This window comes from Lagenorhynchus albirostris, chromosome 7 (genome assembly GCF_949774975.1).
Source record: "Lagenorhynchus albirostris chromosome 7, mLagAlb1.1, whole genome shotgun sequence".
NCBI classification, from domain to species: domain Eukaryota; kingdom Metazoa; phylum Chordata; class Mammalia; order Artiodactyla; family Delphinidae; genus Lagenorhynchus; species Lagenorhynchus albirostris.
In genome coordinates, this window is record NC_083101.1 from 70,187,978 (window position 1) to 70,204,083 (window position 16,106).

The 16,106-nt window shown below is 44.8% G+C and overlaps 2 protein-coding genes across 3 annotated transcripts in view; both read right to left on the reverse strand.

Annotated features, from left to right (window-relative positions):
- Positions 1-1,580: 1,580 nt before the first annotated feature.
- On the reverse strand, positions 1,581-15,474 carry LOC132522644 (uncharacterized). The gene is given in 5 exon segments (XM_060153210.1): positions 1,581-2,557; positions 2,560-3,049; positions 3,211-3,521; positions 12,372-12,605; positions 15,354-15,474. Coding segments are annotated over 5 exon segments (1,440 nt in total). The 3' UTR covers positions 1,581-2,273.
- Positions 4,033-16,106, reverse strand: part of KLHL9 (kelch like family member 9) — a 53,560-nt gene continuing 41,486 nt past the window's right edge. The window contains exon 6 of one of the 2 annotated variants that reach the window (XM_060155162.1): positions 4,033-4,143. The gene's annotated coding sequence lies outside the window, so the exon portion shown is untranslated. Of the gene's footprint in view, positions 4,144-14,337; positions 14,550-16,106 lie in introns of those variants that run through there. The other variant, XM_060155159.1, reaches the window with a different exon arrangement.

The window sequence follows — 16,106 nt, forward strand, 5'->3', positions numbered from 1 at the left end:
AGGATTATGTTTCCTTTAAGGTGCATATGGTTCTGGGCATTCAAGTTGCAGCACAATTTTCAGCCTTTGCCTGGCACTATATTAAACTCATGAGGATGGCCTCATCTCTAATTTGCCCGCTGCTAGGTTATAATAGAAAAGAACTAGCCTGGTGTCATATACAGAGCCACCTATGTGAACTCAGACTCTCCCTGAATCTCACAGCTCACAGTAACCAGACACATATTACTCCTTAGTGGATCTTTATTGATGTGGCAATTACTACGTTTCTCCTGAGAATCTTTGGAGACTCTTCACAAAGAATGATGACTGATCTGTTGCATCCTGTATCTTCGTTCCATTTCATGGGAGAGTGGGCTCCTTTCAGTTTGATTTCCAAAATTTGGCCAGTAATAACTAAAGCATGACTTCAGGTCCAAAACCATGAGTTTGGATTCTGAGTCCTTGGTCTGCTCTTTTTTTCTGCTAACCTGCCCTTTCATCTTTATTTACTCAGCATGAATATATTCTTACTTCTAAATGACAGGTATGTAGCCTTTAAAGACCTTTATGTTCTTAAGGTTTGGTACCCCACAAGATTCATTAAAGTCCTAATCCCCAAAGTGATGGTGTTAGGTGGTGGGCCCTTTGGGAGGTGATTAGGTCATGAGGATGGAGGCCTCACAATTGGAATTAGTGCCCTTTTAAAAGAGGTCTCAGGTAAATCCCCCAGTCTCTGCCAAGGAGAAGTGGACAGTGTGTGACCTGGAAGCAGGCTTTCAGCAGAACTGGACCACGCTGACACCCAGATCTTGGATTTCCAGACTATGGAACTGTGAGTAGTTTCTGCTCTTTACAAACTACCCAGTCTATGCTATTTTGTTGAAGATGCCCAAATAGTAAGACATGTCCTGACCTATTGTATCCTCAGAATACCTTCCAGGCGTGTGTAAAATACCTAAAGGGAGAGACACCGTCTTACCCAACCCCGTTTCCTAGGCAGCTAGTCCAGTCCCTATCATTTCAGGAGCTCAATCATATATTTGATAGATATATTTGATAGATATGACGTGAAAGGACAATAATCTACACATACTTTAAAATTCTTTGTGGTTCTACAAGGGAAGTTACAATGGAATATTGTGTGAGGTATTTTTTAAAAGACTTTGCAGCACTATTTTCTTCAAGTTCGCATTTTCAGTATTTAGAAGATAAGGATGAGAATCACGGGCCTGGACATGAATGGAAGACACACTCTCCACTTTTAGTTCAGTATTCCTCAAGTACTTTCAAGGAGCTACGTGGCCCTACTTTTCTTGTCTCTCTCAGGCAAAAAGGAAACAACTTGTGTCTACACTTTCGGATATTTTCCTTGTTAGTCTGTGCCTTTGGGAATGAACTTGAATGCTTCTTTCAAAGAGTCAATCATGCTGTGAACTCTAATGAGTGACATCCATGTCATCATACCTAAGTTGAAATTGTGGAGTCAGACCCCAAGTCAACTTTTTTTTATAATGTGGGTGGAAGCAAGAACATTGTTTTGGTTTCTTTTCTCTAGAATGTCATTAGTACAAATAGTATAAAACTGAGAAGTAGTCTTATTCATTGAACTTGTCTCCTCTTCCATTAGTCGCCCAATAACTTCTTTGCACTTAGATTCCCATGATAATAGATTCAGGCCAACTAATGTGGGCAGAGGTGATATTGCCCTATACTGTCTTGGCCCTTGAAAACATCCCATGTAATCCCCATACTTTTTCCTTTACCACTGAGTGGAATAGACTCACACACCACAAATCGGAAATCACACGTTGAATAGAGCAACGCCACACAATAGAGGGCACCCATGTCCCTACATCACTGTTTAGAGGAGGCCAGCTAGAAAATTCATCTGATTAGGAATGCCTGCATTTTTCTCTTAAGGATGGAAAGATAAATTTCTATGCTGACCCAATTACTGACATCTTTCTGTTTCTCTGTGACAGCAGCTAGCATGAAATTAACTGACAAATGTCTTGAACAGCATACTATGCTAACAACCTTTCCATTTTAAAATAAACGTCATAGTTGGAAATCCAAATACCCTCCAAGAAGTTACACAGATTTTAGAAAGCACATTGTAAAATTACTTGTATAAGAAAATAGATTGTGTTCTTCTTTGTAAATATATTTTTGTAAACTCGTGACACTTCAGATATTTTTCAACATGTGCAGAAACATGAGTGGATGTATCTTAGAGGACTAAACAGACAATAATCATTTGAGTAGAAGTGTCACAGGTGTACCTTTCTTCTTTATTTGTTGACAGTAATTGGAGAATTATTACATGAGAGAAGGAACACTTTAATTTCTCCTCTGATAACCTCCCAGGCACAGGGGCTGTATTTCTTTTCCTTCAGATAGAGATGGATTCTTTGGAAATATTTCGGGACAACAATTCCCAAATATGGACAGTCCAGATTGTCATTTTCCACTGGCTTATGCAGTAGTTCCAAGGTGTGATCAAGGCTAGAGGGTAGTTTATGGAGTAGGGTGTTGTTCCAAGCAGCTTGGCTTTCCTCCTTGTTGAAGAAGTTACCATCTGCTGGAGCGTCAGATGGTGGTAGCCGGTGCCTTGAGTCGTCAGGATTTCTGTGATATTCCCTGTTTTCCAAGGAAATTTGAAGTCGGTTCTGTCCTCTAGGCATGACTGAAACGGGATCTTCTTCATCTGTCTCAAAAGTATGAAGAATTCCCTGTTCTGTAGGCTCTGGATCCAAGGCAAGTTCCAGCCAAGAGGGCGAGCAGGGATGGAGCAGAGTATCACTCCTGCCACTAACAAATAGATCTGGGCCTTTGAGAATTTCAGTGATTCACCCGCTGGCCGCGAGGGGCGCGCGGGCACCACTAAATAATTAGCGGGAAGGTTCCTTCCCTGGAACCCGGGACAGCGCGCTTCTCTAGGCGGCAGCGACGGAGCGCCGGATGTCTTTTGATGGGTTCGGCTAGGGAAAGGCTGACTTATGAGAGTTTGCAGTTTCCGCGGTTTGGGCAGCGCGAGAGAAAGTTGAGTTGCATCCTCACGGAGCAACTTTATACTGATTTAATAGTGAGAAAAAAACTTTTGTCTTCGCGGTGCTGAGTTCTCCAGTGGGAGACGTCGCGGCCGCGCCAGCGACAATTTTGTCTGGTTGGAAGCTGGAACCTTGCGTTTTCGGGCTTTCCCCTGAGTATTGTGCTTTATTTTCGCACAGAAACTTGAGCGACGCCATTTTTGGGAAAGAAGCCGTTTTCTGAGCGGTTTGAAGCTGGGAAGCGAGTTGGGGCCGATTTTACAGATTCGGAATCGTTTCTGGCGCTATGCTGCCACGGCTCAGAGCAAGGGGAACGCGGCGGCGGCGATGGGACGCCCGGACGGTGTTGGGGACGCCCTGGAGGTGAGTCGGAGCGCAGCCACCACCGGGGCCGAGGACGCGGGAGCTGAGCGCCCCTGTAGATGCTCTGGGACTTCATGGTGTCTTTGAAGGATACAGCGTTAACGTGGGGGAGGAAGTACTGAATAACTGAAAAGTAGGAACATTAAAAAACTCACAGGGGGCTTCCCTGGTGGCGCAGGGGTTGAGAGTCCGCCTGCCGATGCAGGGCGCACGGGTTCGTGGCCCGGTCCGGGAGGATCCCACATGCCGCGGAGCAGCAGGGCCTGTGAGCCATGGCCGCAGGGCCTGCGCGTCCGGAGCTTTTGCTCCGCAAGGGAGAGGCCACAGCAGTGAGAGGCCCGCCTACCGCAGAAAGAAAAAAAAAAAAAAATCACAGCATTTTATTTTTTATATTTTTAAATTAAACTTATATTGCTTGACTTAAATTAAATATTTTAGAATTTTTTATATTTTAAGATATTTTCTGAAAATATTTAAATCTTGAAGGTAGGATATTATAATATATGGGTATTAAAACAGCATTTTATTAAACTATTTAAACTATAGTTTCTTTATACTAAAACAAGAATTTAATATAATTTTACTTTCCTAGTTTTAGTGGAAGCAAACTCATTAATATTTTCAAGATGACTTCTTTGCCTGTTTGAGAGAACTGCAGTGTTTGACAAGTTCTTGTGACTCTGACAGTCTTAAATAATTTTTATTTAACTCGAGTTTCTGAGACCCCTTTCTCAGGACTCCAGCTTGACTGTAGTGTAGAAAGTAGAGTTATTAGTGTCCTGTACAAGCAGCTGAGGACATTTACCAGGTCTGATCTTCTCATTTTTTCTGGTAAGAATTTTATAGACTAAACAGAAATTACCCAAATTTCACTGGCAACGTGAAGCCTTCCTCTGTAAGACTGTCAGCGTCATCCAAATGCAGGGTCATTTCTGTCTTTATTTAAAATTTTGACATTTTCTTCAGCATGTATGTTGTGGTGTTTTCATTTTTATATATTGCGTTAAAATATGATTTATCTTGATCACTTAGATTTGGTGCCTTCTTACATTCCATGCTTGAGGGAAGCCCTCCCTTTCTTTACCCAAATAACCAGGAAATAGCTTTCAAAGTAATGTTGTGATCTTCCATAGCTAAAAATATAGGAATGTCCCATTTCTCGTCACCCTCTGCCCCATCTACATTTTATAACCCATTTCCTGGTCCCCATAACATTTAAAAACACCTTTGTCTTAAAATAATATCACCAGAGGTGGCCTGAGACTGAGGGAAGGGACCGTTTATCTCATTTATACTATTCACAGAGCAGCCATTTCTCCTCGATGCTGGTTCTCTGCAAATGTTTCAAGTGCTGTAGGATTTCTCTCCTTAATGTACCAGACACTGCTCTAGGCCTGGAAACTTGGGCTTTGCTCCTTCGCAGTCCAGAAGGCAACCCCTCTCCTGCAGTTTGCATTTGGGGCCTCAACACGCAGACCCCTGACAGCGTTAAGGGAGCGGCAGTCAAAGCCTCTCTTGGCGGGGCTGATCATGGACTCTACAAGTTACTATATGTCACATTAATGCTAAAGGCAGCTATGTTCACTAAATTCAGATTCTCAGACTATAATTTGCAAACTTCATTTAATCTTTACATTTGCCTGTGTGACAACTACTTGAGTTGTCTCAGTTTTTTAGAAGAGGAAATTAAAGTCTGATGTCATTTAAATTCAGGAGCCCCAGATTTTTGTCAGAGTGGAGCCTTCTGCTGCTCCCAGGCCCTCCTCTTCATCAGCTCTGAGCACTGGCCCTCAGCTGCACTGAGCACATAGTGCTTCCCTCATCCTAATCCTGCCTCTAAAGTCTGTCCTCCCTGCTCCCTGGAGGGCAGTCACCATCCCTGCCTTACTTTTCTGGAATCCATATTGCCAAGCCCATTGTCACATATATATGTGCTGAGCACACTTTTGGTGACAGAAGGAAGAGAATGGTATGAATTAGCCCTTGGTGTTAACATTTATGCCACTCTTATCCGTAGACTATGTCTCGAAACATGAGCTGTGACTCCTATAAAGTCATGTGGAAGAATTCAAATCTAATGTTCTAGCTCCTTAAAGGGGACATGGAGAGAGGCGAGGCTAGTTGTATTTTGGTGCATTACAAAGCATGAACATACAGTAAAATGTCAAATGTCTAAGTACTCTTATTAGAATTTTAAAAGACACAGATTGAGACTCAGATTTTATTTCAATCTTGAGTCTCATTTGGATGAGTACACCCTATTGGATTTATACTCTGTCCTTTTCCATGAATGTGTTTCATTTCCAGCGTAATAAACAAAAGCGTTGAAGTTGGGACATTATCTGTTGCTGATAAATTGAATAGAAATTGGAAAAACTTGGAAACAACATTGGCATAAGTACAGAATTGACAACCTTGTACTATTTAAGAATCTCATTTGCAGGCAGGTACTCAGAGCAGCTGGATACAGGCTCCCACAGCCAGACACCTGAATCACCAGGCTCACCGGGGCCTGCCACCCTCCTCACTGAGGACACCCAGGATGACGTTCTCCAGCCCTGTCTGCACCCTTAGCTGTGACCAGCCCCGAACCACGGCCTGCCAAAGCAGGAGACCTTCACAAGTTCTGCACCTAATGGAAGAATCTTTCTTGTTTTCCTGCCTGAAGGACAAGAAGGTTTTCAGGTTCCTCCAGGAGCAGCCAGTTGCAAATAGCTCAGGCCACCTCTTTCTCCATGCGGTAATCTAGCAGATCTTCAACTTTTTCAGCAGAGAGGGATGATAATCCTCATTGGACTGATCAGCAGCTAGAATTGTTGGAGACCTGTTTGGTGCAGAAAATGGAGATGGAAAGACTTTCTGAGCAATGAGGACTCCAGCCAGACTTTGAAGAACTCCTTCCAAAGTACCAGGCTCAGGGAATTCCCTGGTGCTCCAGTGGTTTGGACTCGGCGCCTTCACTGCTGTGACTCGGATGCAGTCCCTGATCCCACAAGCCGCTGGACCTGGCCGAAAACAACAAAAAGGAAAAAAAAACCCCAAAATAAACGCAAAGTACCAGGGTCGATCTGAGAAGCAAAGTACACAACTGCTGTGCCTGGGACGTTGTCATACTGGAAGTTTAGACATGAAAATCAGTAAATGCTTTCTTTGTCTTAATAAGCTCATCAGAAAACTCAGGAAGTTGAAAAGGAGACTTAAGCTTCCACAGTATGTCTCATCTACAGTCCTCCCTCAGTACCCGAAGGGGAGAGGTTCCCGGACCTCCACGGATACCGTGTGGATCTTCGAGTTCCTTATATGATATGGTATAGTATTTGTATGTAACCTACATACATCTCCCATATACTTTAAATCACCTCTAGATTACTTATAATACCTAATACAATGTAAATGCTATAAATAGTTGCTGGCACGTGGCAAATTCAAGCTTTGCTTTTTGGAACTTTCTGGAATTTTTTCTTCAAGTATTTTCAACCTGTAGTGGTTGAACCCATGTGTTTGCAGGGCTGGCTGCACTTATTAGTGGCCTCAATCTTGTAACTATTTACTCAGTTCAAAGACTTTTTTTGTCCGCTTCCGTTAAAAAATATATTGAGTCATTTTGGCAGATTTTTATCAATAATAAGAAACTGTAGTTTTGAATAGAAAGAAATTTCATTTTGATTTGCAATAATTAGTATTTATTATCTTAGGATAATTGCTATATTTGCAAATTTTACTATTTATGTTATAATATGACAAGCTTTGCCTTTTGTTTTATTTTGCTTTGTGGGTGTGATTTAATCTATATTTTAAGTGCTGAGTCTTAACTTTTTTTTTTTTGGCCGTGCACAACACCTGGGATCTTAGTTCCCTGAGCAGGGATCACACCCATGCCCGCTGCAGTGGAACCACAGCCTTAACTGCTGGACCGCTAGGGAAGTCCGCTGAATCTTACTTTTGCTTTTATTTTCTTATTTTTTTATTGGAGTATAATTGCTTTAAAATGTTGTGTTAGTTTCTGCTGTACAATGAATTGAATCAGATATATGTCTACAAATATCCCCTCCCTCTTGGACCTCCCTCCCACCCCTCCCCCATCCCACCTAGGTCATCACTGAGCACCAAGCTGAGCTCCCTGTGCCAAACAGCAGGGTCCTCCTAGCTATCTGTTTTACACATGGTAGTGTATATACATCAATCCTAATCCCCCAGTTTATCCCACCCTTCCCTTCCCCCTCCACCATGTCCATACATCTGTTCTCTATGTCTGCGTCTCTATTCCTGCCCTGCAAATAGGTTCACCTGTACCATTTTTCTAGATTCCACATATATGCGTTAATATACGATATTTGTTTATCTCTTTCCGGCTTACTTCACTCTTTTGCTTTTAAAGAGGTACAGAGTGCCCTTAAACCTTCAGTCACTCTTAAAATCCAAAAGGCACATAAATAGTTTCGTTAATTCTGTTTATGTTTTTGCCGATATCCCAGTAGGAACTGAAAGGAAATGCCATGTTTTGATGCCATTTCTTTCCTGGAAACTTGAACTTGCCACCATGGGAAACCATTACTTCAGCCAGCAAACATGGAATCGCCACACAGAGCCTATATCTTCTCATTTTTCACTCTGGATCAAAATGTCACACAGGTGCTTCAGATTGGCAAAGTCTTATTCAAGTGCCTGCATTCTATCTGCAAAGGAGGCTAGAAATTTGCATTGGGTCTCCTACATTGGTAAATTAGTGTTCTATTGATGCATAATGAATAACCTATAAATATAGTGGCGTTAACCACTAGTCTATTACCTAACAGTTTTTATGAATCAAGAATTTGAGAGTGCTTTCAGTGGGCTCAGGGTCTCTCATGAGGTGGCGGTCAGGATGTCAGCTGGCCTGCAGTCACCTGAAGGCTTGACTTGGGTTGGAGGATCTGCTTCTAACATGGGTCATTCACATGACCACTGGCAGGAAGCCTCAGTTCCTCATCACAGTCACCTGAGCCCCTCCACTAAGCCCTGTGATGTGTCCTCACAACAGCTGGCTTCTACCAAAGTGAGTAATGAAAACCAGAAGTGGAGAAGGCAGTAAATTGTTTTATGACAGAGTCTTATAAGTTACACACCATCACTTCAACCTGTGTTGTGTATTGATTAGAGGGAAGTTGCTACATCAAGCACATAGTCAAGGGAAGGGACAGGGAAGAGTATGAGACAGTCTGTGACTATATTTTAAAACAACTGCAATGAAAGAAATAGGATTCATAAGGTAGGCATATCCCTTCATGTAGAAAGGCTGTTGTACAGATGATGGGTGGCCATGAGTATGATGTCAGAAGAAGAATCTGTGATGATTTATTGGCTATGGGCTTTGAGGAAGTTGAGAACTCAATGATAATGTCCATGTCTCTATCTTGGGCTGCAGAATGATTGGGGCCCATTCACACAAGGAACATAGAAGGGCGAGAAAGTTTGAAAAATATGTATTCTAGATATTCTAGAATTGGAGATATTCTAGATATTGGAGATATTCTAGATATTCTAGCATGTAGAAATATGGATCTAATGTTTGGAGATAAGATTCTAGGGAAAGACATGCATATGAAGGTCACAGTTCCACATTTGGAACTATTTGCGAGGTTGAGAGTGTATGTGCAGAGAGGATGAAGTGTGGGACTAGCATGGAATTTTGAGGAACACCAATTCCCTAAGATGAGAGGGAGCAGTCAACAAAGGAAGGAGAGGAAGAGGGGCAGAAAAGCAGAGGATGGTGGTGACACGGAGACCAGATGAGCGTCAGACCTTAAGATGGAGGGCGTGGTAACAAGTGTCCGATGCTTCTGAGATGTCAGCTGAGGCTGCCTGACAGCGATCTCTGATCTCAGTAACATGTATTGATAGTTTATTATAAACTTTGGCTGAGCAGTTTTATTAGAACAGGGAGGTTGAAGCCAAATTATGGCAATTGGAGGAATGAGATGCATGTGAAGAAATAGGGACAGATAATCCAGAGAACGTTGAAGAAGTTTGGGTGTGAACAGAATGACAGAAGCAAAATAATACTAAAAAGCGGTCATAGGGCTGAGCAGTAGTCATGTTTAGGATAAAATGAAAATTAAGCACATTTAACGTTGATCAGAACTAGCCAATAAAAAGAAAGATGTTGATACAGGAGAGAGAGGATGTAACTGATAAAGCATAAACATCTTATTAAAGTCCCCTCTGCTTTTCTATCAAAGGAATCATTCTGAAGAACTAAGCCTTCTGGAATTGTCCCTCTGGTGTCACAGAGGTTTTGCACCCTGAGGCAGTGCGCCAGGCTGAGGCTTGGAATGGGTAAGAAGGACTTTATTTTACAAAGTGATGTAAAGTCTAAATGTGAGAATGGCGATGGGCCAAACTTCCATCTCTCTTCTCTGGCTGATCAGTTTCATCAAGGATGTTTATCGATGCTGAGGATGTAAAAAATGTGTTCTTAAAATCAATGTGCTTGCATGCCCCTGGATAGTAATCATGTACCCTCAGGGATACCAGTATCTAGGTTTGAACACACATATATATATATATATATATATATTTTTTTTTAATATTTGTTTATTTATTTTGGCTGCGCTGGGTCTTAGTTGTGGCACGGGATCTTTGCTGCGACATGCGAGATCCTTTAGTTGCGGCATGTGGACTTCTTAGTAGTGGCATGTGGATGCTTAGTTGTGGCATGCATGCAGGATCTAGCTCCCCGACCAGGGATGAAACCCAGGCCCCCTGCATTGGGAGTGCAGAGTCTTACCCACTGGACCACCAGGGAAGTCCCTGAACACTGATATATTAATGGATACCAGTATTCAGTGGCTTCACTGCTCTTCACTTACTCACCTGGAATCTCTTTCCTTTGGAGCACAAACAAATAGAATCAAATTTGTGGTTTTGGAAGAAATTGAGACCTTGTTTCCCCTCTAGAGGTCAGTCCGAAATAGTTTTTTTAAACAATTTTCTTTTTTTTTTTTCATTTATTTTGGCTGCGCAGGGTCTTAGTTGTGGCATGTGGTATCTTCGTCGTGGCATGTGGGATCCTCGTCACGGCATGCGGGATCTTTTAGTTGCTGCATGAAGATTTCTTAGTTGCGGCATGGCATGCGGGATGTAGTTCCCTGACCAGGGATCGAACCCAGGCCCCCTGCATTGGGGGTGTAGAGTCTTACCCACTGGACCACCAGGAAAGTCCCACTTATTCTTTTTTTTTTTTAAATTTGAAGGCCATTGAACCAATGGTACCCTAAGCATGGACTGGTGTAAGTATTTGCATCAACAGTTCCTTTAATCAATAACCAGTCTTAATGAGGGCAGTGAAAATAACCGCTTGCTGAACTTCATGACCAGTGAAAGTCTGTGAAGTTCTGTATCTCAAGAGTCAAAATATTTTTCCTTAATCCCTGAGTTTTCCTGACAACTTGTTAAGAAAAAGATCCCACTTGATTCGAAGGTCTAAGTTATATATTATTTATTTTCCTGTTATCTTTGAAAAGGTCAGAAGGAAGATATTTCTTTTAAATGTAATCTGCTCGGACTTCCCTGGTGGCGCAGTGGCTAAGAGTGATACTCAGAGTGATAGCACTTCTCGTATGAAGGCTCAGTCAGCAAGGCAGAAGCAGCATTACCTTTTAGGACCACGCCTCAGAAATCACAGTATCATTTTTACGTATTGTTGATGTCACAAACCCATTCATATTCAAGGAGAGACGAATTAGACAATATATCTCTTACTGGAGGATTTTCAACATTCTAGAAAAATATGTGAAATGAGGGAAATGTTGCTGCCATCTTTTAAAAATACAATCTGCTACAGTCCATAAAACGTCACATCCTTTCACATGTAAAATACATTCATCACTTCTCAAAACCTTCCAAAGTCTCATCTTATGGCAAAAATCCAGGTCCAGAGTTTCACCATCTCCGTCAGATCAAGGTGTGGATGGAGTTCCTCAGGCACAGTTCCTCTAGCACTGCTCCTTGAGTGCCATTCTTCTCAATGTGAAGCCCTGTAATCTAAATAGAGAGGTTATTTGTTCCTTTACTCCCAACATGCAATGGTGAGGCAGGCATAAGATACTATAATAGTCCCGTTCAAAATGGGGTAAAGCAGAAAGCCCATAGCAGTCACCGGCCTATTGTAATTCGGCTCCCTATTAGGGCAGGTGGTGTCAATGTTCAGATTAGGGCTCAGTTCTAAGTCTCTGGGAGTTATTCTCCAAGGCTGATTTTTCTCCTTTCTGGCTTCTTGGCTCTGCCTTTTAAGTTATCCTTCCTTTCCCACAAGAAGTGCTTATGTTTTACATCGTGTAGACTTCTCATCCAGCTTCCTTTCTGGAAAAGTTTGGGGATCTGAAGCCCTCTTTATTGTCTCTGCTATTACTTTCAGTCTAAGCTGATATAATTACTGTAACCATTTACTGGGTTTGCTGTATATCCGTTTATAATGAATGCCATTGGATAAGAGGCACACCCACAAATCTCTTCAGATATATACCCTTTTTCACCTTGGGCTACCCATGAGTCTCCAGTGAGACAGCAAGTTGGTGTTTTAGAGCCCTGTCACTTAATGGAGAGAATCTGTGAGGCATTCCCTAGGATCCTCAGAAGGCCCTTTGTTTGTCTGAAAGACTCTCTGAGACACCACCTAGATCTTTCTGAAGTCTTAAAGGATTTTACACTCATACTCAATCTGATCTGATAAATAGGGCTTGTTTGTTTATTGTTGTAGCCCTCCACTCACAATACAAACTAACATAATGTCCGCAGTACTATAGCTTTGAAACAAATGACTCCAAAGTCTATCACCCAAAATAATCAGTGTCTCATCTCACAGATTCTGTGAGCCAGGGATTCCCACAGGGCACGGAAGGAAGGGCTGGCCTCTGTTTCACCATCTCTAGGGCGTCAGGAGCACACTCCACTGGGTGGCTGGGATTGACCTGGCATGTGGTAGGCACTTTCACTTGCCTGTCTGATGCGAATGAGTCTCAGCTGGGACCTCAGCTGGTACTGGGTACAGAAGCACCTCACGGTGACTCTCCTCGTGGTCTGGTTTTTCTGTGAGCGTGGTAGACTCAGTGTAGTTGAACTTTTTAAAAGGCGCCTTGGGCTCAGAAGTGAGTGGCCCAGTAAGCAAGCTATTATGACCTAATCCATTGGTTCTGAGGGCAGTGTTGTCCCCGAGGGCACGTTTGGCAATGTCTGGAGACGTTTTCAGTTGTTACAACTGGTGATGAGGGCTGATACTGGCATGTAATGGATAGAGGCCAGGGATGCTGCTAAACACCCTACAGTTCCCACAGCACAGCAGCCACAGCAAAGAATTATCTGGCCTCAAATGTGTGCACCGCCAGGCTCGATAAACCCTAACCTACCTTTGGAAGTCAGAATATTATTTCCAACAAATTTTTTTGTAAAACATTGACACTCTGTATGGTTAGTCAATTCAAGATGGCTGTTCTCTTGCTCTTCGTGCATCCCGTGCTAGACCAGTCCCTGCTTCACTCACACCCCGCTCACACCAACGTGTTTGCCCCCTTCCCCACCAAGTGATTGTTCTAAAGCTTAGGCCAAAACAGCTCGACCTGCTAGTTCATAAAAGGGAAATATCTGTGGTGGTGATGGTCATTAACCTGAGGGGTTGTGAGAGACCTGCCCCAGCTGCTGGTGTCCTTGGTAACTGATGAGCGAACCTGAGGTCAGTTCTCCCTACAAATGGTAGTCTCCTGTGTCCGGGAGGAGTGGCAAACATGGCTGCCGGCCGATTGCGTTTCACGGCTGGGTGTTCTTTGAGGACCTTTTAATACAGACACGTAAGACCCCTGTCCAGTAGACCACTGATGTCTCTGCCACCGTCTCTGGGCTCTTTCTTGGGCCTGGAGATTGGGCAGCTATAAGGCTTGCAGGCCTGCAGGGTGCAGCTCAACAGTTGGCGAGCCAGCCAAGAACCCAGAGGCCGAGGATACTCCGGTGAGTGCTGAGATGTCGGGAAATAATGACGGATAACGGGGTAGGGAGGGGGGATGATCCCAAGGTGGCCATCCACTGGCAAGTGGGACCTGTGGCAGCTGTCTACCATGAGGCATGTCTTTCTCGACCCTTATGCTGATGATATCCTGTTAACCTCAGAGGCTCCTTGCAGTTTAAAACTAGCAGCCCTGTGCTTGTGGCCGATCTGACTGCCCGGGACTGGCTGGTGAAGGCAAAACGCGAGGACCTGGGTTTCCTATCAGATAGTTTGGGGGTTATCTGTTTGGGTAAAGCAGCGTACCCCCAACCCCAAACCCCTAAACAGTTAAAAGCCACAGGCTTCAGGAATATTAACTGAGGACAGGCTTGTGAATTGGGTGTGGCTACTTCCCCGGCAGGGTGTGGTTTGGGCCTTTGGCCATGGCAAAGTACTAATACCCTGGCGCTTCTGGGCCCAGCTGTGGAAGGAGGCGGAGCCATGATGCAGTGAGTTGGAAGGACAGTCCTATGCAGTCTGCAGTGTCTTACAACAGGTGGAAGCCGTTACAGAAGGCTTCCATGATGCGTAGAGCAACGCAAAGTACCACTCTTCAGGACCTAGAAGAGCTGTGGGTGAGAAACAGGACTCCCATTATTACCAGGCCCTTTCCAGATTCTTGGGCAGCAGTACCACAGAAATGATACCACTTCCACAAGACTCTTAGGCAAACAAAAATTTTTATTAAAAGAGACAGCTTGGGCTTCCCTGGTGGCACAGTGGTTGAGAGTCCACCTGCCGATGCAGGGGACACGGGTTTGTGCCCCGGTCCGGGAGGATCCCACGTGCCATGGAGCGGCTGGGCCCGTGGGCCATGGCCGCTGGGCCTGCGGGCCTGGAGCCTGTGGTCCGCAGCGGGAGAGGCCACAGCAGTGAGAGGCCCGTGTACCGTAAAAAAAAGAAAAAAAAAGAGACAGCGTGTGCACAAGGGAGAAGGCTGGGGTGTGGGGCGGAGGAAACAAAGTAGCTTTCTGAGAGGAAGGGGCGAGTTGCTTTTATAACAAAGGGGAGGGTTTGTCTCATGATCCCTGACAATTTCCAGAGATTGTCACACATCTTCGTTCAGCAGCAGGAGGCTCCATGGTGGCGCTCAGGTTAGGGAACGCTTCTGGGAGGGGAAAGGAGTGCGTGAGGAGCTTCTGCAAGAGAGCCCCGGAACAGGTAAGGTTGAAATCTGCAGTTGACCTTGTTCCCTTGTGGCAACTAGGTATACTCGTTAATGTAAGAGATCATTTATTCCTGGGAGGCTGTTCCCCCCCTCTCTTATCCCACCTCCAGCACTCAGGACCCCTTTGCCTTTGTTCTCTAGCTTGCAAGACCTGTTTTGCCCAAGACCGTTGTGTGGTCTTTTTTTCATAATGGCTATACTCTTTCTTGTCTTCCTTTCTCACCATAGACATCGATATCAACCAAGGAATCCCACTTTCTTGGCCATGCAGTTAAGGAATGGCCTGGTAAAGATAAGTGCTGGTATTTCCACCTGCCTTCCAACCCTGCTGATGCCTTGCTAATTGAAAGGCTCCATTATTTGGCACCGGCTGTGGGGACTGAGGGTGGACAGGCGGTATGGTACTGCAGGCCAGGACAGAAACCACAGGTAGGGGTGGTGTTATCTCAGAATGCTGTTAAGGCTTGTATTTTGCTTACTGGTCACGACCTCCCTGTATTGTATTGCTAGACTTCCTCGCTAGCCTGAGGGCAGGGAATCAGCTTGTGGACTGGGCCACCGTGGTGGCCAGGCTGCAAAATGAGTCTGATGGCTGGGTGTGCAGCGAGATGCCATGGGAAATCCACCTGGCTCATGCCGCCATAGGGGGGGCAACTGAAGACTCTTGCCATCTTCCTGCCCTGTGTGCCAAGGGCCTAGCTTACTCTTGACACTTCTTAGCAGCTGTTGTGTGTATTGCATTTGTGGTATCTGGTTGCGGTGCGCCGCTATGTACCTGACCCCGGGGGTGTCTCGGAAGAGGGCCGGACGGAGATGATAAGGGTCGTGTAGGGTGCGTAGGGGTGGAGTGTGTGGTCAGGACACTCAGGACGGCTGTTCTCTTGCTCTTTGTGCATCCCGTGCTAGACCAGTCCCTGCTTCACTCACACCCCGCTCACACCAACATGCTTGCGCCCTGCCCCACCACGTGATTGTTCTAAAGCTTAGGCCAAAACAGCTCGACCTGCTAGTTCATAAAAGGGAAATATCTGTGGTGGTGATGGTCATTAACCTGAGGGCTTGTGAGAGACCTGCCCCAGCTGCTGGTGTCCTTGGTAACTGATGAGCGAACCTGAGGTCAGTTCTCCCTAGAAATGGTAGTCTCCTGTGTCCGGGAGGAGTGGCAAACATGGCTGCCGGCCGATTGCGTTTCACGGCTGGGTGTTCTTTGAGGACCTTTTAATACAGACATGTAAGACCCCTGTCCAGTAGACCACTGATGTCTCTGCCACTGCCTCTGGGCTCTTTCTTCGGTCTGGATATTGGGCAGCTATAAGGCTTGCAGGCCTGCAGGGTGCAGCTCAACAGTTGGCGAGCCAGCCAAGAACCCAGAGGCCGAGGATACTCCGGTGAGTGCTGAGATGTCGGGAAATACTGATGGATAACGGGGTAGGGAGGGGGGATGATCCCAAGGTGGCCATCCACTGGCAAGTGGGACCTGTGGCAGCTGTCTACCATGAGGCATGTCTTTCTCGACCCTTATGCTGAT